Source organism: Gorilla gorilla, chromosome 13 (assembly GCF_029281585.2).
Source record: "Gorilla gorilla gorilla isolate KB3781 chromosome 13, NHGRI_mGorGor1-v2.1_pri, whole genome shotgun sequence".
Taxonomy (NCBI): domain Eukaryota; kingdom Metazoa; phylum Chordata; class Mammalia; order Primates; family Hominidae; genus Gorilla; species Gorilla gorilla.
In genome coordinates this window covers 45,005,875-45,030,110 of record NC_073237.2, presented here as the reverse complement: position 1 = coordinate 45,030,110, position 24,236 = coordinate 45,005,875, and the positions used below count along the sequence as shown (strand labels likewise).

The 24,236-nt window shown below is 42.8% G+C and overlaps 1 protein-coding gene across 2 annotated transcripts in view; it reads left to right on the top strand.

The window, feature by feature from the left end:
- ACER2 (alkaline ceramidase 2) overlaps positions 1-24,236 on the top strand; it is a 46,530-nt gene that overhangs the window by 14,108 nt on the left and 8,186 nt on the right. The window contains exons 2-5 of one of the 2 annotated variants that reach the window (XM_031014187.3): positions 2,893-3,007; positions 3,737-3,878; positions 12,286-12,423; positions 23,587-23,724. In XM_031014187.3, coding sequence (XP_030870047.1) covers positions 2,893-3,007; positions 3,737-3,878; positions 12,286-12,423; positions 23,587-23,724 — 533 coding nt within the window. The remainder of the gene's footprint in view (positions 1-2,892; positions 3,008-3,736; positions 3,879-12,285; positions 12,424-23,586; positions 23,725-24,236) is intronic. The other variant, XM_055350673.2, reaches the window with a different exon arrangement.

Sequence of the window (24,236 nt, the reverse complement as noted above, 5' to 3'; positions counted from 1 at the left end):
ATTCTATAACGTTATAGACCATACTTACACAAATCTAGATGGTATAGCTTTGTACACACCCAGGCCATGTGGTATGGCCTATTGCTCATAGGCTATAAACCTGTACAACATGTTACTGTACTGGACACTGTAGGCAACTGTAACACAACAGTAAATATTTGTGTATTTAAGCGTATCTAAACCTGGAAAAGTATCAGGAAAAATGTGGCATAAAAGCTCCATTATAATGTGGGTCCACTGTCATATGTGTGGCTCATTGTTGACTGAAATGTCATTGTGTGGCAAATAATGATACTATCACATTGATGATTAAGTTTTAACATATGAATTTTGTGTATGGGGGTGACACATTCAGACCATAGTACCCAGCAACAATTAATGTATGAATAGACAAACTAAATGTAGTATATCCTTTCAATGGAATGTTATCCAACCATAAAAAAGAATAAGTTACTGGTATATGCTGTAATATGGATGAACCTTAAAAAACATTATGCTAAATGAAAAAATAAGCTAGATACAAAAGGACATATATTGTATGATTCCATTTATGTTATGTGAAATATTTAGAATAGATAAAATCATAAAGACAAAAGGCAGATTGGTGAATGCCAGGGGCTGAGGGAGGGAGAGATGAGGAGTGACTGCTTAATGAGAATAGCGTTTCTTTTTGGGGTGATGAAAACATTTTGGAACTAGATAGAGGTGATGGTTGCCCATTATGAAATGTACTAAATGCCACTGAATTGTACACTTTAAAATGGTTAGTTTTATGGTATGTGAATTTTACCTCAATTTTTTAAAGTTCAGAAAAAAAAAAGCTATGAGTCTGTGAAACAAACAAACCCCAAAATCAACCAAACAAAAAGTAAGTTAAAAAAATTAGGGATGAGTTTCCAATATGACAGTCACTGGCCACATTTAGTTGGCTGTTGAGCACAGGAAATGTGCCTAGCCCAAACTGAGGCTTGTTGTGAGTGTGAAATTTACACTGATCTTCAAGGCTTTGGTATGAACAAAATAATGTAAACTAGGCTGGACGCAGTGACTCATGCCTATAATCCCAGCATTTTGGGAGGCTGAGGCAGGAGGATTGCTTGAGGCCAGGAGTGTGAGATCAGCCTGGGCAACATAGTGAGACCACCATCTCTACCAAAAAAAAAAAAAAATTATAATAATAAATAAAGCCAGGCATGGTGGTGCATGCCTGTAATCCTAGCTATTCAAGAGGCTGAGGCAGGAGGCTCCCTTAAGCCTTGAAGTAGGAGGCTGCAGCGAGCTGATCCCACCACTGCACTCTAGCCTGGTTGACAGAGTAATACCCTGTCTGTAAGAAAAAAAAAAAGTAAACTATCTCATTAATGATATTTAATAGTGATTACATGTTCAAATGACAATATTTTGAATACATTGCATTAAATAAGATAGATTATTAAAATTTTTAAAAAGTTGAATGCCCATGGAGACATAACAGAAAGGCTTAAATCCATACCAAAGTCTGCAAGATAAAATAATATCATTTTAAAGCTGGGAAGAAACTTTCAAATATAATCTTTACTTAAAAATAGGTTTTGGTTAGGATGAGAAAGCTGACAAAGGGCAACGAAGGGGGAAACTAGAAAGAGTCCTCGCTTTGTGTAGGCCCAGGGGAAAAGGCTGGCTTGGCTGGGGAGGATTATTGGGAGCTGGACAATGTCTAGTCTTTTTTACGCCTTCATTAAACTTTTTTTTTTTTTTAACCATTATTTAATACAGATCTTATCTTTAAAAACACAAAAGCAGGCGGGTGCAGTGGCTCTTGCCTATAATCCCAGAACTTTGGGAGGCCTGAGACGAGTGGATCAACTGAGGTCAGGAGTTTGAGACCAGCCTGGCCAACATGGTGAAACCCCATCTCTACTAAAAATACAAAAACTAGCTGGGTGTGGTGGTGAGCGCCTGTAATCCCAGCTACTCGGGAGGCTGAGGCAGGAGCATCGCTTGAACCTGGGAGGCAGAAGTTGCAGTGAGCTGAGACTGCACCAAAGAACTCCAGCCTGGGCTGTAAGAAAGAAACTCTGTCTCAAAAAAAAAAAAAAAAAGTAAATGGAGCCAGGCATGGTGGCATGTGCCTAGTCCTAGATACTTGGGAGGCTGTGGTGGGAGGATCACTTCAGTCCAGCCTGGAAAACATAGCTAGACCATGTCTCTTAAAAAAAGATTATGAAAAAAAATAAGTGCAAGTAAATTAAAATGATTCATAATTAACCTTGCAATAAGAATTACTGGTGAATTCTTATTTAATTCTTAGTTAATAAGAATAAGAGAGGAGCTTGGGCAGCGTCCATAGACTGCAGTGTTTTTATAGCTGCTCCTATGATCAAAGAAGCAGCAGGGAGCCCCTTAAATAGTCAATTAAAAAGCTTTAAGTTCTCCTGATTGTGTATCTGTAGTCAAAAAAAGTGTCAGAGGCTGGGCGCGGTGGCTTATGCCTGCAATCCCGGCATGTTGGGAGGCTGAAGCAGGCAGATCACCTGAGGTTGGGAGTTCTGAGACCAGCCTGGCCAACATGGTGAAATCTCATCTTACTAAAAATACGACAATGAGCCAGGTATGGTGGTGGGTGCCTGTAATCCCAGCTACTCAGGAGGCTGAGGCAGGGGAATTGCTTGAACTCGGGAGGTAGAGGTTGCAGTGAGCCAAGATCGTACCACTGCATTTCAGCCTTCCAGCCTGGGTGACAGAGTGAGACTCCATCTCAAAGAAAAAAGAAAAAGAAAAAGTGCAAGAGCTTAAACGAGATGTGTGACCACATTTATCCCAGTTTGCAAGGACATAGTTGGAAGAGGCCACTTTATTTTTTGCCCTTTTTACTTAATACTCATCTTTCTGTTTTACATTTTTTTCCTGCAGATCAGCAATGTCTTATTTTTCATTTTACCACCCATCTGCATGTGCTTGTTTCGTCAGTATGCAACATGCTTCAACAGTGGCATCTACTTAATCTGGACTCTTTTGGTTGTAGTGGGTAAGTGGAGTCATTTGGGAACACGGACTTAACAGGGTGGTGGTGGTGGGGGGGGGGTAGAAGGAATTCCACACACTTCCTCTCCCCTTTGAACATAATGTTTTGTAAACTAAAGTCACTCTGAGGTCTTAGCAAACTTTTTTTTCCCACTTGCTTGAATGCAGGCTTGATAACAAGGTTGGCATTACTATCACTTGCGTGCATTTGAGACTTCATTTGTGTAGTCGCTATTGGGGCTATGCCAGTGCAATTTTCTGAACGTCTGAAGAAAGTCAGGTGAAACAACTGAACTCTGGGGAGGCTGGTTTCTAATGGACTAAAATTAAAGAAAAAAATGTAGATGTTTGATCCCTCATTGTTTTGTGAAATACTTGTGTCATTTCCATTTCCTCCCACAGGCAGGCTGGGAATTCTTAACAGTGAGGGAATGTTGACTTTTATTTACTGCCTCTTCCCAGAAAGGCTCAGTGGATGAAGACAGAATGTGTTTAACTGTGGAATTGTTAAAGTTCTGATGTGCTGATATTTGGGCCCTAGTTGAAATCCTCTTTCTAGACTGGAGGCATGCGTGCTTGGGTGGTGTGAGTTTCTTTCTTCAGTTTCTTTTTTCAGAGAGAGAGTGATCTGGTGACTGTGATAACCGTTGGTGAAAGGACTATCCTTAAGCAGTGTATTGAATTTGTGTCTCTTCTGTGGTGACCTTTTTTTATTGGTTGTAATTGATTCTAGGAATTGGATCCGTCTACTTCCATGCAACCCTTAGTTTCTTGGGTCAGATGCTTGATGAACTTGCAGTCCTTTGGGTTCTGATGTGTGCTTTGGCCATGTGGTTCCCCAGAAGGTATCTACCAAAGATCTTTCGGAATGACCGGTAAGCTTGCACTAAACATTATTGCATTTACCACTAGGTGCAGTACCCAATATAACAATGTATATATGAAGAAAAATAGCACATGATTGAACTCAGCCTAGTGATGAGCTTATCATATACTTGTTCAGTATCTACTGATTGTTTTTATGATCTGACAATATAAGTAAACTGACAGATTAAAGAGAGAATTTTAATAATGCAGAGTGCATCACCTCTCTGTACCCAAAGTACGTCACCTCTCTGTACCCAGTGGTTTAAGAATTAGCAAGAGTGGAAAGACCTTCAGTGGGGGTGACATTACTGAATGGTTATTCAATACTCTTTGATTTTCTGCTACAACATTTCCTTGAGACTAATCCAACTCCACCAGTTTTATACATATGAAGTAGAATCCAGACTGATGAACTGGTTCTTGGAGCTACAGATACTGTAGTTTTCAAGTTGCCTTTTTTTTTTTTTGCTTCCGATGAGAGCTGTGCACCTGCATGCGTGCACGTGCACACACACACACATACACACTCATATACTGTATATATGTTCAAACTGGAAACCCAGAATTTCAGGAAGGGATGCATTTTAATAGCCATTGTGTTAGGGTTATACAGGTATTCATCCAGCAAATATTTTTGAACACTTATATTTTACTATGCATTTTTCTAGGCACTGGAATATCACAGTAAACAAAACAGCAGTCTTCCTCTAATGAGCTTACACTGAAGTTGGGGAGATTACAAATCAACAAACAAGTAAATAATATAATAGTAGGATATGTTAGGTACTGTGATGAAAAGTGAAGCTGATAAGGGTATAGTGGTGACTTAGGGTGCTGATTTAGAGTTTGGTCAGAGAAAGTCTTTCTGAGGAGCTGTGTGAGGTTTGTTACTATCTAAAGGCACAGAGGAGATTCAGCCCAATAAAGATGAGAAACGCTCCTGGAACACATTACCCACATTTTCTGTAGGACACTGTTTTGTCAAAATATACATATATGGCTAAATAGTCTGAAACTATGGATTCAGTGAAGCAAACAGTATGTGCCCATGGAAGAGTTATACTAGGAAAAGAAAATAATTCATTACAGTTTTACTGGCACTCTGAAAAGGAACAGGAGCTGTGAAGCTGCTGAGGACTAAGGCTGCTATCTGTGGACTCAAATGGAGAAGGGTCTATGAAAAATGCTGGCTGCAAGGGGCACATTATATAATTCTATGTGTGATATCCTAATTTTAGAATGAATGAACTAAACTCTTTCTGAGTATGTTTTTGTATTAGCACAAAAATGCCTGGGAGGTGAGGACACCTAACTACAGCCATTGGCTGTTCTTGGGCATTGCCAGCAGAGAGGAACAGCCGCTTTTACCTTTCATCTGAACTGTTTGACTTTTTTTTTGTTTGTTTTTAAACAAAATTAACACATTAATCTCTTTCTTTCTTTTTCTTTCTTTCTTTCTCTCTTTCTTTGTTTTTCTCCCTCTCTTTCTCTCTCTCTCTCTCTTTCTCTCTCTCCTCCCTTCCCTTCCCCTCCTTTCCCCTCCCTTCCCCTTCCCCTCCTGTCTTGAAAGATACCCACCAGTCACCACGATGCTTTCTCTAAACCTGGTGTACGTTAGATTGAGAGCTGAGGAATCGCTTTTCTCAGATATCTTATTTTTCAAGTCTGAGTAAGAAATTGAAGAAATGGGAATAAACGTTTTGTGTATTTGTTTGTGGCATTCTTGAGGCCTGGGTTGAAATTCCAAGGGACAGTTTTTAATGTATTCCTTATAGAAAACCTTTTTTTTCTTTTCTTTTCTTGATTCTTGGAGGTAGGGGGAAAGTTGTTTGAGCAGGAAAGAAGAAAACGGGGTGATGACATTGGTAGTTAAAGCTTACCAACTTTAGTAATGAAAACAGAGCCAGTTTGGGTGGTGCACGCCTGTAGTCCCAGCCACTCAAAAAGCTGAGGCAGGAAGATCTCTTGAGCCCAGCCTGGGCAACACAGTGAAACCCCATTAAAAAAATAGAAAAAAAAATAATGAAAACATATTGTGAGGCAGAGTTGTCTGTGACTGTTGGGACTTTTTCATCACCAGCAGCCTGCAGCATTTCTCTGGGGAAGATGTGAAGATATAGCCACTCTGTCCTCCTTTGGAGGCACTGGGTACCATATGTGTATATATCCCTGGCTTTGGAAACAATCTGGGTTTGAATCCTAGCTTTACAACTTGCAAACTGTATGACTTGTCTTGACTCTTTCTATTTCCCTATCTGTAAAATTAGGTAAACAATAGTGTTCATCTTTGAGACGATCCTGTAGGGCGCTTAGCATAATACTAAGCAACATGGAGAGGGCTCAGTCAAAGTTAGCTCTCCTGACTGCCTGGGGCATGGAGAGGAGAGTTCTGCCTAGCATTTCTGAGATATGCATACAAATCGATGGAGATAATGTACATTGACAATTTTAATGAGCAAAGAAATAAAAGGTACATGTTAAGGGAAAAGTAAATAAGGATTTCAACTCTATTTGCACATCTTCAATTTTCCAGTGACCAGGGAGGGCAAGAAGGCCAAGCCCCTTTGCTTGTACTTCACTCCCCATGACACGGGACAGGTGGCAGCTCTGCAGTGGAAGTGGCACACCAGACCAAAAAATTCATGTCAAAACCAGGATTTCTGTAGATCAGGGATTTCCGGTTTTTCTGCCTGAACTTATCAAATAGTAAACATTTATCTCCTTTTCTTTCTTTCTCCCTTCCCTCCCTCCCCCCCCCCCTTTCTTTTCTCTTCTCTTCTCTTCTCTTCTCTTCTCTTCTCTTCTCTTCTCTTCTCTTCTCTTCTCTTCTCTTCTCTTTTCTTTCTTTTCTCTGAGACAGACTGTGTCTCTGTTGCCCAGGCTGGAGTGCTATGGTGCGATCTGGGCTCACTGCAAGCTCCACCTCCCATGTTCAAGCCATTCTCCTGCCTCAGCCTCCCGAGTAGCTGGGACTACAGGCGCCCGCCACCACGCCTGGCTAATTTTTTGTATTTTTAGTAGAGATGGGGTTTCACCATGTTAGCCAGGATGGTCTCGATCTCCTGCCCTCGTGATCTGCCCACCTTGGCCTCCCAAAGTGCTGGGATTACAGGTGTGAGCCACCGCGCCCTTCCTTTCCTTTCCTTTCCTTTTTCCTTTTTCCTTTCCTTTCCTTTCCTTTCCTTTCCTTTCCTTTCCTTTCCTTCTCTCTCTCTCTCTCTTTCTTTCTCTTTCTTTTCTTTTTTTCTCGATCTAGACTTTGCTGGAATATTCTTTTTTGTTTCTTTTTTTTTTTTTTTTTGAGACAGAGTTTCACTCTTATTGCCCGGGCTGGAGTGCAATAGTACGATCTCGGCTCACTGCAACCTCTGCCTCCCAGGTTCAAGTGATTCTCCTGCCTCAGCCTCCTGAGTCGCTGGGATTCCAGGTGCATGCCACCACATGTGGCTAATTTTTGTATTTTTAGTAGAGACGGGGTTTTGCCATGTTGGCCAGGCTGGTCTCGAACTCCTCACCTCAGGTGATCTGCCTGCCTTGGCCTCCCAAAGTGCTGGGATTACAGGTATGAGCCACCGCATCTGGCCTTTGCTGGAATATTCTAAACACACATTAAAAACAGTTTTAATGTGAGATTTTTGGAGAAGAGACAGGAGAGTGTGGTGGCTAAGTAAGTTTGGATCAGACAACATGGCTTTGAATAACAATTAACCTAAAAAAAAAAGGCTCTGGGACCCTGTTTTGCTTGTCTATAAAGTGGAGATGACAAAAGTATCTTCCTGATGGGATCAGAAATACATGGGAAAATTACGTAAGGCCTATAGTACAATGGCTCACACAGAGTAAAGACTCAATAAGTTCTGGTGGTTATTATGAATGGCTTATGGACAAGTGGGTTTTTTTTTTTTTTTTTTTTTTTTTTTTTGAGATGAAGTCTTGCTCTGTCGCCCAGGCTAGAGAGTGGTGGTGCGATCTTGGCTCACTACAACCTCTGCCTCCTGGATTCAAATGATTCTCCTGCCTCAGCCTCCCAAGTAGCTAGAATTACAGGCACTTGCCACCATGCCCAGCTAATTTTTGTATTTTTAGTAGAGACAGGGTTTCACCAGGTTGGCCAGGCTGGTCTCGAACTCCTGACCTCATGATCTGCTCGCCTCGGCCTCCCAAAGTGCTGGGATTACAGGTGTGAGCCACTGCGCCTGGCCTGAATTTTTTATTGGTATATAATAGTTGTACATATTTTATGTAGGGAAATTATTAATGTTCATTATGTCAATAGGATATAAATGTTGGGTTTATAGAAAAAAAACTTTCTTTCATCTTGCCTAAAATGTCCTGAGACTCTTTAGGACGTATACTCAATTGCTGATGGTTATTAATAATTTTTAGAGTTTTTATTTTAAGAAAAAAATGAGAACAAGGAACTATTATAGGCTAATTGTATCTACTTTTTTTGTTTTGATTTTTGGAGACAGGATCTCACTCTGTTGCCCAGGCTGGAGTGCAGTGGCACAGTCACGGCTCACTGCAACCTCTGCCTCCTGTGCTCAAGTGATCCTCCTACCTCAGCCTTCCGAGTGGCTGGGACCACAGCTGCCTGTCACTGCACCTGGCTAATTTTTGTATTTTTTGTAGAGACAAGGTTTTGTCATGTTGCCCAGGCTGGTCTCAAACTCCTGGGCTCAAGAGATACTCCCACCTTGGCCTCCCAAAGTTCTGGGATAACAGGCATGAGCCACTGTGCCCAACCTTGTATCCACTTCTTAAATAATTTATTCTGCTGTAGTTTTTATGATTTTATCTTTAGATAAAATCCACTTTATTTTTTGAATCTTGAATAGCAAGGGAGCAGTCTGGGAACTGCCCGCCCTGCTAACATTCTTCCTGGATGAGTTGAGGCTAGAATCTTAAACTCTCTGGGCCTTAGTGCTTTAGTTATAAAATAACAGGGTTGAACTAGCTCTCTGAGGTCCCTTTCATGACCAAATGCTATATTGCTGTGACTATCAAGGGCTGGCTCTTCTAAATAGATTGTGTTTTGGTAGCTTATAGCAGTAGATCTTAACCAGGGACATTTCCAATTCTTATGAGACATTTAGAAAGCTTGTGGACGTGTTTTTCGTGGTCATTACGATGGGAGGTTTTATCATCTATAAATTTCATTTCATTTCAGAAATGAAATGAAATTACCACTGCTTTAAAGAGTAGCCAATGATAGTGGTTTTCAAGCCTATACCCTGTGTCCCTTTTTACTGTGTAAAAAAGCCAATGATAGTGGTTTTCAAATCTGAAAACAAAGTTTTACTTTGGTTAAAAGGGACACAGGCTATAGGCTTGAAAACCACTGCTTTAAAGGGTAGTAAATGATAACAGTAACAGCTTTACTATAAAAATATTTTGATAATGGTACTGGGTTGTTAGATTTTGGATTAGAGAATTCAGGAAGCAGTGGTGCTAAGGGTTTCCTGACCTTGTGTTTCAGTGTGAGACCGTAATGGGCTGGAAAGTTGAAAACAGGACCAGAGGCTGTCATCAATCACAGTTTAGAAAAACACCCTGTTGGGGCCTCTTACTCCTGGATATTTCTAGCTCTCTTGTACCCAGGGCCTCTGTTGACTCTGGGGTCTGCTGGGCTGGCTGACTGGCTGGCTTTCTGGGGCCACATGGCCTCTGTTTACTTCTCCTGGCTGCTTGTGTTCACAGGATGTCCTCGTTGGCCAGCACATTCCTGTACACCTTCTGGACTTGACGTGGGGAGGCATCTGCAGATGGCCTCCCTAAAGAAAGCATGTTTTGCAGCTGGGTGCAGTAGCTCATGCCTGTAATCTCAGCACTTTGGGAGGCTGAGGCAGGTGGATCCCCTGAGGTCAGGAGTTTGAGACTAGCCTGGCCAGCACGGTGAAACCCCATCTCTACTAAAAATACATAAATTAGCTTAGGGTGGTGGCAAGTGCCTGTAATCCCAGCTACTCTGGAGGCTGAGGCAGGAGAATCGCTTGAACCCAGGAGGCGGAGGTTTCAGTGAGCTGAGATCGCGCCACTGCTCTCCAGCCTGGGTGACAGAGTGAGACTCTGTCTCAAAAAATCCAAAAAAACAAAAAAACCCGACAAAACCAAACAACAACAGCAACAACCCATGTTTTTTCAAGCTTACTGCCTTTAAACCATTTGGCAGTACTCTGTGGAGCCTTTGGTGATTGCAACAGCAGCTCAGTTACGTTTTCCCTGAGAGTATGATATCAACAACAATAATATTTAAAGTAGTATTTATATTTAAAATGATGGTAAGGATAACAGTAATAATGAATTTTATTAGTACATAATATGTACTGGGCACTGTGTTAATGCTTACAAGAACACTGTGAAGCAGAGTGTCTTAATTTTTATGTGGGAAAGGCTCAAAGGGTTGAGTTACTTGCCAAAGGTCTCACAGCTACTAAGCAATGGAGGCAGGATTTGAATGCATATCGGTCCCACTGGAACACCTATGCCTTGAATCACTCTGTTACCCTCTCTGACCTGTGCCTAATTCTTAAACCACTGGGTACAGAGAGATGATGTACTTTGGGTACAGAGAGGTGATGCACTCTGGACATTTCTGATTATGTGTTTATCCTAATGAAAAAGGCCAAATTGTCTTGGCATGCGTCAAACCCAGTGGAAGAGTTATTGTGGGTCCCCAAGGGCCCTGCACGTGATGGCTCTGGGCCCTCACCCTGAGGCTGGAGCTGGCGGCCTTTCCTCCAGTAGGCGAAGAACGCCAGCCGAGGCCAGGAGAAAAACATGCCTCTCCTGAGGATTAGCTGCCTGGAGCCTTTCCCACATATATTTTTTCCTCTGGTAGAGGTTCAGAGCTATAATTCCTGTTCATTCCAGTCTGAAAGTTGGCAGTTTGATCAATGATTTCCTGTGCCTTGATGATGAATGGCTTTCCTATTTAAAAGATAAATTTGTATTTTGAGAGTTCAATGCCCTTTGATTTCTTTATAATGGAATTTCATTCAAATTGGCTTCTTAACTGTGACCTGTTCCAGGGGCTCTTGGCCAAAGTAAATTGTGCTAATGAGGAATAATAGAAACTTCAGGAAAATCATGTACTCCTAAATTGAAGTCATGAATGAGGCTTTGGAAATCATCTAGTCCAGCCTTTTCATTTTACAGATAAGGAAATGGGTCCCAGGGAGAAAAGAAAGAGCGTGTCTAGGATCACGTCGCCACTTCCGGCTCTTTCTACTGAAATGACCTCCACTGAGGGGTGTGAAGATAGTATCAATTATTTGTCTAAGACTTGTCATTTCAAAAACTTGTCGATGTAAATTCTAGTGCATACTAGACTTGTAGGTTGTCAGTAAATATAGACTATTTTTTCTTAGTCTATTGGAATTTTTTCTTAAAACTTTTTTTGGGTATGCTAGACATGTAGGACAAATTTTCTTTTAAACTAGGTTGCTTTATGGTTTGTGAATGGTCTCTGTTTTACTTATGAAAGTTATACATGTTCACTTTGTAGAACAGGGGGTGACAAACTATGTCCTGTGGGCCAAAAGGGTTCTGTTTTGCAGATCAGGTTTTATTGGCACCCAGCCATGCCCCTTCATTTACTTATTCTCTGTAATGACAGAGTTGAGTAGTTGAGACCTTAGGACCTGCAAAACCTATATATATGTATGTGTGTGTGTGTGGGTGTGTGTATGTGTGTGTGTATATATGATTTATTAAATATAATTTTTATTTAATATAATTACACATATTTATTAATGCACATATTTAATTATACTTATAACCATATAGTAATGCTATATATAGATATGTATAATATAGTTATATATAAAATATATAATATATATTCTTTACACTTATATATATAAACATATTTAATTAAAAATATACATATATAAAATTTATTTTATTTTTAGGTTATAGCTTACTGTAAACTCAAACTCCTGGGCTCAGGCCATCCTCCTACTTTGGCCTCCCAAAGTGCTAGGATTACAGGTGTGAGCCACCATACCCAGCCCAAACCCAAAAACCCTTTATAGAAAAAAATTGTTAAACCGTGCTGTAGAACGTCTGAAAAAATACAGAGAAATCGAACATCTGAAAACATACGGAAAAATCGCACGAAGAAAACAGCTATCCATATCTCACCTTCAGTGAAGTAGGTTGATTGTAATTTTACCATTCTCATGGCTAAATATTTTGAAAATATCTGATTATTTCCTAAGGATAAATTTCTCGAAGTGGAATTCCTAAGCCAGTGAGTGTGAGTGGCTTTTTGAACCTTGGTACTTAGCACAAAATTTCTTTTCAGCTTGCATTTCTGGCAATGCCTGTACCTTGCTAACATTAAACAAACAAACAAACAAACAAACAAGAACTCCTTTTCTAATGGATTTGGTTTTGCTTTCATGGATTCAGGGGTAGGTTCAAGGTGGTGGTCAGTGTCCTGTCTGCGGTTACGACGTGCCTGGCATTTGTCAAGCCTGCCATCAACAACATCTCTCTGATGACCCTGGGAGTTCCTTGCACTGCACTGCTCATTGCAGAGCTGAAGAGGTAGGTGCCATCATTCCTGCCTACCCTTAGCTGTCCCCGTGCTGGGAACACACCAGTTCGGGGCTTCTTTGCTGTCCTGCAGCAGAAGAGGAGTTTTATTCCTCGTGAAGAGTTAGTTGCTGACTGTTGGATGGAAGCAATTTGATGGTTTGGTTCAAAATACTGGTAATCTCATTTTCAGTAGGAGAGGAGCAGCTGTTTAGCAGATGCGGTGCATCCCACTGATCACAAGCTAGCTTACCAGGACCATCTCAGTACCTAGATCAAGCTGTCTAGACTTAATTCTGTAGAAAAGAAAAGTCCTAGAAAGGTTACTGCATTCACACACAGAAGGAAAAAGAGGAAGGGGGCAGGGAAAATGAGTTTGTATCTATAAGGAAATAATGCACTTCAGGTGGACTGCAGTTGACTATGATACCTTCTCTGAGGCTTAATGTCTCATTTACAATCTATTAGGTAAAGGTTTTGCTCTTTGCATTAGCATTTTCTTTTGGGAACTTGTGTACTCAAATGCAAAAATCAGCTGGGCATGGTGGTGGGCACCTGTAATCCCAGCTACTCAGGAGGCTGAGGCAGGAGAATCGCCTGAACCTAGGAGGCAGAAGTTGCAGTGAGCTGAGATCACACTGCTGTACTCCAGCCTGGGTGACAGAGTGAGACTTGTCTCAAAAAAAGAAAAAAAAAAAGCCGGGCGCAGTGGCTCATGCCTGTAATCCCAGTACTTTGGGAGGCCGAGGAGGGCGGATCACGAGGTCAGGAGATTGAGACCATCCTGGCTAACACAGTGAAACCCCGTCTCTACTAAAAATACAAAAAATTAGCTGGGCGTTGTGGCGGGTCCCTGTAGTCCCAGCTACTTGGGAGGCTGGGGCAGGAGAATGGTGTGAACCCGGGAGGTGGAGCTTGCAGTGAGCCGAGATTGTGCCACTGCACTCCAGCCTGGGTGACAGAGCGAGACTCTATCTCAAAAAAAAAAAAAAAAAAAAGAAGAAAGAAGAAAGCCCTTCTTTTTTTTTTTTTTTCTTAGTAGAGACAAAGTCCCACTGTGCTCAGGGGTTCTCAAACTCCTGGCCTCAGGCAGTCCTCTTGCCTCAGCCTCCCAAAGTGTTGGGATTGCAGGTGTGAGCCACTGCAGCCAGCCTGCCCTCCCTTCTTGAATCCCTCGCAGTCTGGCTCCCCTCCCCATCTTTAGTCTGAAATGTTCATTCAAGAGTCACTAATGACGTTTTTTAAAAAACTAATTTTATCAAGTAGCTCATATTTTTTGTAGATAAATTGGAGAATATAGACAAGCAAAAAAGAAATCTGTCACTTATTCAGGAAAATTAATATTTGATAGTACTTGGCTCATAGTTTTTATGTACTAAATAAAAATAAAATAACCAAACCTGCCATTTGATAATGACTGTTAGCTTTTTGGTGTATCTTGTATCTTCTTACAGCCTTTTTTATTCTTTGCCATCTTATCTTTAAAAAAAAATCTAGCTGTATTTTTTTAAATAAAAATTAGCTCATTCTCGTATGAGTTAATCTGAAATTTGACTTTCTCACTTAGGAATGTATTGTAGTCCTCCTTCTCTGTAAATCAATACAGATCTAGGTCCTCGTTTTAAATGGCCATGTAGGATTGTAATTTACTTTTAATTTATTTTAATTAGTCAACACATTTCCTGTTTTTGACCATTTAGGTTGTTTCCAGTTTTTCATTATTAGAAATATCTCTGTGATGAACATCTTTGTGTATCTTTGTGCACTCATTACATTATTTCCTTAGGCTGTGCTAATGGCCTTTTACTTCCAAATAGAATAGCTTGTTTTCAGTGCTCCCTATCCTTGGCTGTCTGAAGAATCTGACACTGTCAGCCTCCTCCCTCTCTGAATTTTCTTCTTTTGGCTTCTCTCATCCTGTGTAATACAGGCTTTCATACCTGACTGTTCCTACTCTGCTCCTTTGCTTCCTAAGGTAGGCATTCTCCAAGATTGTGTATTCAACCTTTTCTGTTAGTTCTTGAAAATCTCATTCACCCTCTTGTGTTCAGCTGTCATCACTCTGCATGGTTCTCTGCAGTCCATCCTCGTCTCTTTCCTGAAGTCCAGTTTCATATTCCCAGCTATCTGCTGGGTATCCCAGTCAGAGCCTTCCTAAACTGTAATAGGCAAGATTACTGTCTTGGCTGCATGCCCTCTTTGCCTATGATTTCCCTTAATGCCTTTCCCAAATTCTGTCTTAGAGTCCCCAAATTATTTTAATGGTGTCACTATTTTCTGAGTCCATTACACTTGAAATCTTACAATCATTGGGTCCCTCATCTCCTGCCACCTCAGGTGATTGCTGGATTTCATGGAATCGCCCTCTGCAATGTTTCATCTGTCATCTCCTCCCATATCCATTGCCCCACCCTCACACCCCTCCAGAGGACCATTGCATTTGCTTTCTAACCAGTCTCTTCTTCCTCCAATCTCTTCTTTCAGACTGTTACTCCCTTATCCTTTACAAAAACCTTCAGTGGTGCCTCGTTGTCTAAGCTTCCCTTAGAGCTTTTTCTTCCTCTGTTTCCTTCTGCATGTCCTATGACCAACCAATTTGGACCACCTCCTTGTTTTCTGGTCTTCAGATCTTTGCTCATACTTTCTTCTCCCCCTGAAATGCCCTTTCCTACTACTACTTTCCAAAATCCTACCCCTTCTGCAATGTGCATCCTAGACACCTGCTCCTTCACGAGGCCTTTCTTAACCCCTTCTTATCCCCTCAAACAGATGTAATTGCCCTCTTCCTAAACTCTTTGTGCTTTTACATTGTACTTAGCGCATTCTCTCTTAAATATAGATACTTATCTCCTTTTCTTCTCATCTTCCTCTCTGATGTTGTGTTCTCAAAGGCAGTAATTTTATTTTGTGGAACTCTGAATTTTCCATGGTGCCCATTACCTCTGAAAAGTCAAAGGTCTGTATCTTGCTAATGACTGGGCAAGATACAGAGTTATGAAATTTCTTGAGACTCCCTCAATTTAGTGGAATATGGGTTATGGGGCTAGAAAGTCCTGAGTTTGGGTCTCAGTTCAGGCTTTTACTAGCCTGGAAACTTTGGGCATTTACTTCACTTACTTAGGTCTTACTGTCCCTATTTGAAATTGAATAATAATACTTAGATCTCATAGTCTTGCAGTAAGGATTAAATAAGATATTTAGTCTAGTATCTGTCACATGGTAGATCTCAGCAAATACTTGTTGCCTTTCCTTTTCCTTGCCACTATGTTTCAGCAAGTATAGCTAAATCATCTGCTTCTTCCTATTGTATCTGTTTTTTAGGGATCTTACCTTTATTATCCGGGAACTCTCCCTAATGTGCCTTGGGTGAAGATGTTAGTTGAAGTGACTTCTCTGCCGTGTTTGTGGACCTGGAGGGACTGGCTCCTGGGCCTTTGGCTCCATTTGCATCCTCCTCTAGCCAACTCTGGATGTTAACACATCTTAAAGCTCTTTGGCAAACACATAATTAAATTGCTGGTGACAACATCTGAAATGATTTCCATTTGTAGCATGCAGTCCAGTGATGCTAGCTTATATTAGGCTTGAAGTGAATAGAATGTTCTGGATTTAGCTCTGTTTCTTGAGAATTCACTGCAATCTAGTTTCATTGTAACTCTTGAGTGTAATAATATGTTTTAGCTTATAATTTTGTTATAAGAAAAGGGAAAGGGAAAGGTTTTTTGTTTGTTTGTTTTGTTTTTGAGATGGGGTCTTGCTCTGTTGCCCAGGCTGGAGTACAGTAGCATGATCATAGCTCATTGCATCTTCGAACTCCTGCACTTAGGTAATCTTCCCACCTCAGCCTCCCAAAGTGCTGAGATTACAGGTGTGAGCCACTGCACCCAGCTGAGAAAATATTTTAAGTTCATAAGACCTAAAGAAGAGCAAATGGAGGACACAAGTGGTTAGGGCAGATTATTATGCAGTTTAAATAAATTCTACTTCACAATTGTGATCTTTACATAAGGAAATATATTTTCCTTTAATATTCTAATCTTTGTAAATAATTACATAAGAAATAATTTGTTTCATGCTTAAAATGTTCTGCCCTGGAAAAGCTAGCCATCACTAAAGCTAATTGGTCTTCATCATCACATTAACAAGTGGCAGTTTCATGGGAGGTAAACTTTCTTCTGTTAGGGTTTGTCTTCTACGAATTGATTATTCCCTCCACTCTCCTATGTCCATTTCACTCCTGTACATTGTCCTCTATATTGCCCCTCCCTCTCTAAAGGGGCTTGCTTTTTTTTTTTTTTTTTTTTTTTTTTGGAGACGTAGTCTCGCTCTGTCACCCAGGCTGGAGTGCAGTGGCAAGATCTCGGCTCACTGCAACCTTCACCTGCAGGTTCAAGCAATTCTCCTGCTTCAGCCTCCCAAGTAGAGTAGTTGGGATTACAGGTGTGTGCCACCATGCCTGGCTAATTTTTGTAGTTTTAGTAGAGACCCAGCCTAAAGGGGCTTTCTTATCAGCCTGTAAACACATCTGAGTCTCTACTGCCTTCTCAAACACCCAGCCTGGACTAATCCACATCCACATCTCTAGCTACTACCCTTTCACCCTTGCTGTCATAGCCAAACTTCTTTAAAGCTCCATCGGCTGGGCTTGGTGGCTCATGCCTGTAATCCCATCACTTTGGGAGGCCGAGGAGGGTGGATCACGAGGTCAGGAGTTCAAGACTAGCCTGGCCAACAGGATGAAACCTCATCTCTACTAAAAACACAAAAAATTAGCTGAGTGTGGTGGCAGATGCTTGTAATCCCAGCTATTCGGGAGGCTGAGGCAGGAGAATCACTTGAATCCAGGAGGCGGAGGTTGTGGTGCGTGGAGATGTGGCGATCACGCCATTGCACTATAGCCTGGGCAACAGAGCAAGACTCCATCCCCGCCCCCCCAAAAAAAGCTCCCTTTATCCCTTACCTCTCATTTACTCTTCAACTCTTGCCAATCTGGCTTCTGCCCCTACTTTGATACCCAAATCCCTCTCTATAGGCTATACACCCAGTGATCAGTTTTCAGACCCCCCTGTATCTTATGTGTTATTCTCTCAGCTGCTCGCCCAATTAGTTCTTCTCACCATGCTTGAAATGTTCTTTGCCATGGCTCCTGTGATAACACGTCCTCCTGGCTTTCCCACTACCTCTCGGCAGCTCCTTTTCAGTCTCTTGCGTAGACTCCTACTTTTCTACACAGCTTTGCATGTAGGAATCCCTTAAGGTGCACCCTCAACTCCCTGCTTGCTATGGTCTGAATGTTTGTATCTCCCCTGAATTCATATGTTGAAATACTAATTAATAAGGTGATGATATTAGGAGGTGGGCCCTTTTGGAAGGTGTTTAAGTCAGTGGGGGTAGAGCCCTCCTACATGGGATTAGTGCTTTTCTAAAAGAGGTCCCAGAGAGCTGCCTTGGCCCTTCTACCATGTGAGGACACAGCTCTAGTAGGTGTCATCTGTGAGGAATGGCCCTCACTAGACACTGATTCTGCTGGCACCTTGATCTCAGACTTCCTAGCCTCTAGAACTATGAGAAACAAATTTCTGTTTTTATCAGCCACCCAGTATACAATGTTTTGTTATAACAGCCTGCATGGATTAAGACACTGTTTTTCTCCCTTTTTACGTCCCCCTGAAAGATCTCCTCTACTTCTGTGGCTTTAATTCCTCTACACAGGTGGATGACTCCTAAACTTACGTCTCCAACCCAGTCCTTCCTCTTAACTCTACTATTATGTGTCTAGCTGCCTACCTAACCTGTCTAATTCCATGTATCACAGGCATCTCAAATTCAACTTGACCAAACCCAGATTCCTGATCTGCCTTTTCTAGCTCTGATTCTCTTCATCATATTTCAAGTTGCAGAAAAGGGGAGCACCATTTACCCAGTTACTGAAGCCTGAAACCTGGCATCCTCTTCCTTCCCCAAACATGCCATTTGAGCACATTTTTCTTTTTCTTTTTTTTGAGACAGAGTCCTACTGTGTCACCCAGGCTGAAGTGCAGTGGCATGATCTCACAGCTCACTGCAACCTCCGCCTCCCGGGTTCAAGCGATTTTTCTGCCTCAGCCTCCCAAGTAGCTGGGACCACAGGCATGCGCCACCATGCCTGGCTACTTTTTTGTATTTTTAGTAGAGATGGGGTTTCACCATGTTAGCCAGGATGGTCTCAATCTGCTGACCTCATGATCTGCCCTCCTTGGCCTCCCAAATTGCTGAGATTACAGGCATGAGCCACATGCCCAGCCCTGAGCACAGTCATTTTTCTACCAGTCGATGTTGCAATGAAGATAAAGTTCCAAATCCTTGACATGCTCCAGCCTTCCCCTGTGAGCTGATCACTCCCACAAGAAGCTCCTCTGCCTTCCATCCTCAGCCACTCTGACCTTCTGTTTCTTCTGGGGACCCTGCACCTGCCAGCCCCAGGCCCTTCCTTATTTATGCCATCCCTTTTTCTGGCCCTCTTGCTTGGCTAACTTATACTCATCCTTCAGTTTGGGCTGAGCTATTTATATGCTCTTCCAGGACCCTGAACTTCTCCTTTATGGCACCCATCCTGATTGTAATTATATTATTTATATTGTTTTGTTTGGTGTCTGTCCCCTCTGCTGGACATCGACTTCACATAGGCAGGGACGGGGTCTCTTTTTTCACTGCTATGTCACTTACCACACCAGTTCCCAGCCAGGAAAAGAAAAGATGGTTGTTTCCCTGCTTTGATAAAATACCCAGACAAAAGGATGCTCTTATTGCTCTTAGACCTCTTTCCCGAATCTTCCGTGGTTGTCACCTGCAATGATGTTATGTCTGAGTTGAATGTTTCTCACTGCATGCTAGTTTGCTCAGAGGAAATAGAGGAGGAACTGTTTTCTCACTTTCTCTTTCTCTTTAGCCTTTATTCCTAAAGCTTGTTTTTAGTCATTTCTTTTAACCAGCTTCCTGAGAAGTATTTCCATTGTCTTTTCTGAACTCTCCCTTAGACCATGAGAAAACAAAAGTTTATGCTGATTTTGGGTCATGACCTGACACTGAAATTGGTGGTGTTAAGTACATTGCTGAGTAACTCAGATACATTGATATTTAAAAAAATACTTTTTCTGATTATAGGAGTGATTTTATTGTTAAGAAAAATTTGAGAATATAATCAAGGGTCTAGAAGAGAAGAAATGGTAGAGATTCCTCTCAGATTTTTCTATTGTAGAATAAGGTCCTGCTGTACATATGATTTTTGTCCCCCCTTTTTCACTTCACATTGATATTTTGATAAAAGCCCTGAGAAATGGGAGTGAAACCTAATGGACCGCAGCTTTGGACAAGCCCCGAGTGCAAATAAGGCTGGTCAGCAGCTTCTAGCAGGATCTGCTTCTTCTAGAAGCAGAGAAAGGTAACAGGCTGCCCTGAGACCAGGCTCTACAGAGCCTCCCTCCTGCCTCGTACGTGCCAAGCCGGCCCTGTCCTGGCACTTGCAGTGACTAACGGCCGGGCACCTCCCTCTCGGTTGATGCTCTCCATGCAGGACATCTCCAACACATTGCTCTCTGTTCTGGTGTGTTCCTTAAGCCAAACTTTCTAGGTTTAATTTCACTGGATGTTCATGGATCCTCGTGTCCCAGACTAATTGTCTGTGTATTTGTTGATATTTGTTCTTGCCTATTTTCATTTTATTTTTTAAATTCAAGGCAAGAGGCCTATTTATTTTGTATTTTATAGTGCCTAGCATGGAACTTGGTGCCCAATAAATACTTTTTTTTTTTTTTTGAGATGGGGTCTCGCTCTGTCGCCCAGGCTGGAGTGCGGTGGCACTATCTCGGCTCACTGCAACCTCCGCCTCCTGGGTTCAAGCGATTCTCTTACCTCAGCCTCCCGAGTAGCTGGGACTACAGATGCATGCCATCATGCCCGGCTAATTTATTGTATTTTTATTTTTTAATTTTTAATTTTATTTATTTATTTTTTGAGACGGAGTCTTGCTCAGTCGCCCAGGCTGGAGTGCAATGGCGCGATCTCGGCTCACTGCAAGCTCCGCCTCCCGGGTTCGCGCCATTCTCCTGCTTCAGCCTCCGGAGTAGCTGGGACTTCAGGCACCTGCCACCACGCCCAGCTAATTTTTTTTGTATTTTTAGTAGAGACGGGGTTTCACCACGTTAGCCAGGATGGTCTTGATCTCCTGAACTCGTGATCCACCTGCTTCAGCCTCCCAAAGTGCTGGGATTACAGGTGTGAGCCACCACGCCCGGCAAATTTATTGTGTTTTTAGTAGATACGGGGTTTCACCCTGTCAGCCACGATGGTCTTGATCTCCTGACCTCGTGATCCCCCGGCCTTGGCCTCCGAAAGTGTTGGGATTACAGGCATGAGCCACCGTGCCTGGCCAATAATCTTAAATAATCTAAAAATAATGTTCTGCCCAAATTACAAATTACCAAATTAGAGTCCATTTATGCATAATTTTATGCATTAATTCAGGAAGCATTTAACAGTGCCTGGCACAGTTGCCAGGCATGGAGTATACATTAGTGAATAAAACAGGGGTAGTTCCTCTGGGATTCTAGGCTAGTTTGTTTGTTTGTTTGTTTGTTTATTGAGATGGAGTCTTGCTCTTGAAGCTCAGGCTGGAGCAGTGGTGCGATCTCAGCTCTCTGCAACCTCCACAATCTGGGTTCAAGTGATTCTCCTGCCTCAGCCTCCCAAGTAGCTGGGATTACAGGCGTGTGCCACCACCCCCGGCTAATTTTTGTATTTTTGGTAGAGACGGGATATCACCACATTGGCCAGGCTGATCTCCAACTCCTGATCTCAAGTGATCCTCCCACCTTGGCCTCGCAAAGTGCTGGGATTACAGGGGTGAGCTCCCGGCCTCTACGTTAGTTTAATACCAGATGTTACACAGATAATAAATTCATAGTTTCAACTTGTGATGAGAATTATGAAGGAACATGGCAGGGTGCCCTGAGAGAATGCGCTAAGGCAGGGGTGTCCGCTCTTTTGGTTTCCCTGGGCCATATTGGAAGAAAAATTGTCTTAGGCCACACAAAAAATACACTAATGATAGCTGATGAGCTAAAAAAAAATCTCATAATTTTTTTTTTTTGAGACGGAGTCTTGCTCTGTCGCCTAGGCTGGAGTGCAATGGCGCGATCTCGGCTCACTGCAAGCTCCGCCTCCTGGGTTCACGCCATTCTCCTGCCTCAGCCTCCCGAGCAGCTGAGACTACAGGCGCCCGCCACCACGCCCGACTAATTTTTTTGTATTTTGAGTAGAGACGAGGTTTCACCGGATTAGCCAGGATGGTCTCGATCTCCTGACCTTTGGTCCGCCCACCTCGGCCTCCCAAAGTGCTGGAATTACAGGCTTGAGCCACCGCGCCCGGCATAAAATCTCATAATGTTTTAAGAAAGTTTACAAATTTGTGTTGGGCCTCATTCGAAACCATCCTCGTCGGCATGCAGCCTGTGGGCCACGGTTGTGGACGAGCTTGCACTAAGGGGAGACCTATAGTATCTGGCATTGTGTGTGGGAAGAAGCCTGGAGACTGAGCCCTGGAGAGAAGGAGAGGGTGGGTCAAGGTGAGAGATGAGCTCTTTTTGAGAGGGAACCAGCTCAAAGGCGAGGCATTCAAGGTAGAGAGTGGTAAGCAAAAGCGAGAAATGGAAATTGTTATCTCTTTGTTTTAGTAACTGGGAATGTAAGTCTCCCCATGTCATGGGCCTCTATTCTTTCTACAAACTTTTCAAGGGATGTATTTAGCCTTCCTACAAGAGTATTTTGGTTTGTTTTTGAACAGGTCTTTCTGAACCTGTCCCACTTTTATTGACGCTTTCGCTGATGTTTGTGAAAGGCAACTGGGAAGGGCACTAGCCAGTCAGGCTTTTAACACCTGTCTGTGGGTTCAACAAAGAGGAATTAAGCTTCTTCTCAATTGCAGATGTCGTGTTGTATTCTGGGTCCCATAGGAGATCTTGACTGACCCAGGAGTGGTCCCCTCGGGGAAGAAGGACGCTCAGCCACCAGCTGCCCCCAGGTGTTCGTCCCCGGGGGTAGAACTCACCCACTTTATGAGCAAGTCTTTAACAAGGAAAGAAGACGGCAATTGAAATTTTCATTGAGCTGTTAGGATTTGTTTCAGAAAACCATTTTGTCCCAGTGTGTATAAGAAGTTAGTCCTTCATTCAACACATGTTGAGTGACTTCTGTGTCTGGCACATTTCCAGGTGCTGGGATACAGCAGTAAACAGATTCCATGTCAGTGGATAAACACACACTGGAAACACATAAGTGAAACACAGAGGGTGTCAGGGAGGTTATAATCACTATGGAGAAAATTAAAGGAGGGAAGGAGGCCTTAGGGAGAGTCACTTGGGAGGTGGAGACAGGTGTTGAAATTGTTAAAAATAGCATCAGGAAAAGGCTTACTGAGTGACATTTGAGCAAAGATTTACATGTGAGGGAAGAGCATTCCAGGCAAGAGGGCACAGTGAGTGCTATGGTCTTGCAGGAACATGCTTAGGATATTTGCGGAACAGCACAAATCCCGCAGTGGATTGAGTACAGGCAGTGAGAGGGAAGAGTACACATGAGAGGAGGTGAAGGGGAAAAGGGAAGATCATGCATCCGGGGCCTTGTGGCCACGTGAATACTTTGGCTTTCCCTCTGGTTAAACAGGAAGATGCTGGAGGCTGTTAAATTTGCTGTAGGGGCAAGGGTGGAAGGAGACTGATGAGATGGCGGTAGCATGGATCTAGATGGAGGTGGTGGAAAGAGGTCAGGTTTGAGATATTTTGAAGGGAGAGCTGATGGATTGGATGTGGGCTGTGTGAGAAGGAGAAGGATTGGGAAAAGAATAGGTTAGGGACTTGTTAAATTTAGATCCATATTAGGGTGCTCATGTCAAAAATGTAGTTGGGTGTATGAGTCTGGAGTCAGGGGAGAAGCCTGGGTGGGAAGGGTGTCTGTGAGCCATCTGTGTACATATGGTATTTACATCCATGAGACTGTGGAGTGACTGTGTGTTGGGTAAGAACTTCAGTGTCATGGGGTTGTGGGCATGAGAGGAACCAGCGAAGGAGACACAGGAAAGGTGGCCGGCAAGGAGGTGGAGACAAGGTCTGACGGTGAGTGACTCTCTGGACCCCCGTGCAGGTGTGACAACATGCGTGTGTTTAAGCTGGGCCTCTTCTCAGGCCTCTGGTGGACCCTGGCCCTGTTCTGCTGGATCAGTGACCGAGCTTTCTGTGAGCTGCTGTCATCCTTCAACTTCCCCTACCTGCACTGCATGTGGTAAGCCCCTGCTAATGGGGAGGTGGCCGGGGACAGGTGTGTTTGCACTTGCTGTTGGGCTCTGTTCACCCTGCAGTTGGTGCACAGGTGTCCTGTGGGTTGCTGGCTTGTTTCTCTCCTCAGGTGGACTGTCAGATGGTTCAGAAGCCACTGAAAGTACACTTTGTAAAAAGCTGAATTGACTCCAGGGAGCAGGCTTAGCCGGAACAAAGGCCTGATTGTCATGCTTAGGTCTGCAGTCTTTTACCTGTAACTCCATTATTAAAGCCTAAAGGAGCTTGAGAACTGAACCTGTAACCTGAGCTCTAGCTAGGTGTTGGGGGAGGGGAGAGGTAGGGGAAAGCTGGGGAAAGAGGTGATGTGAGGGCTGGGAGGGTCCTCAGTAGGAACCCCACCTTTAGGGCCTGAGTGACCAAGTGAAAGGAGGGGCCGCACAGGCCATTTAGAGACATTCTCTTCCATTATTTCTATAAGTGGGGATAGAAGACCAGAGAGCTAAAGTGAATTGTTTA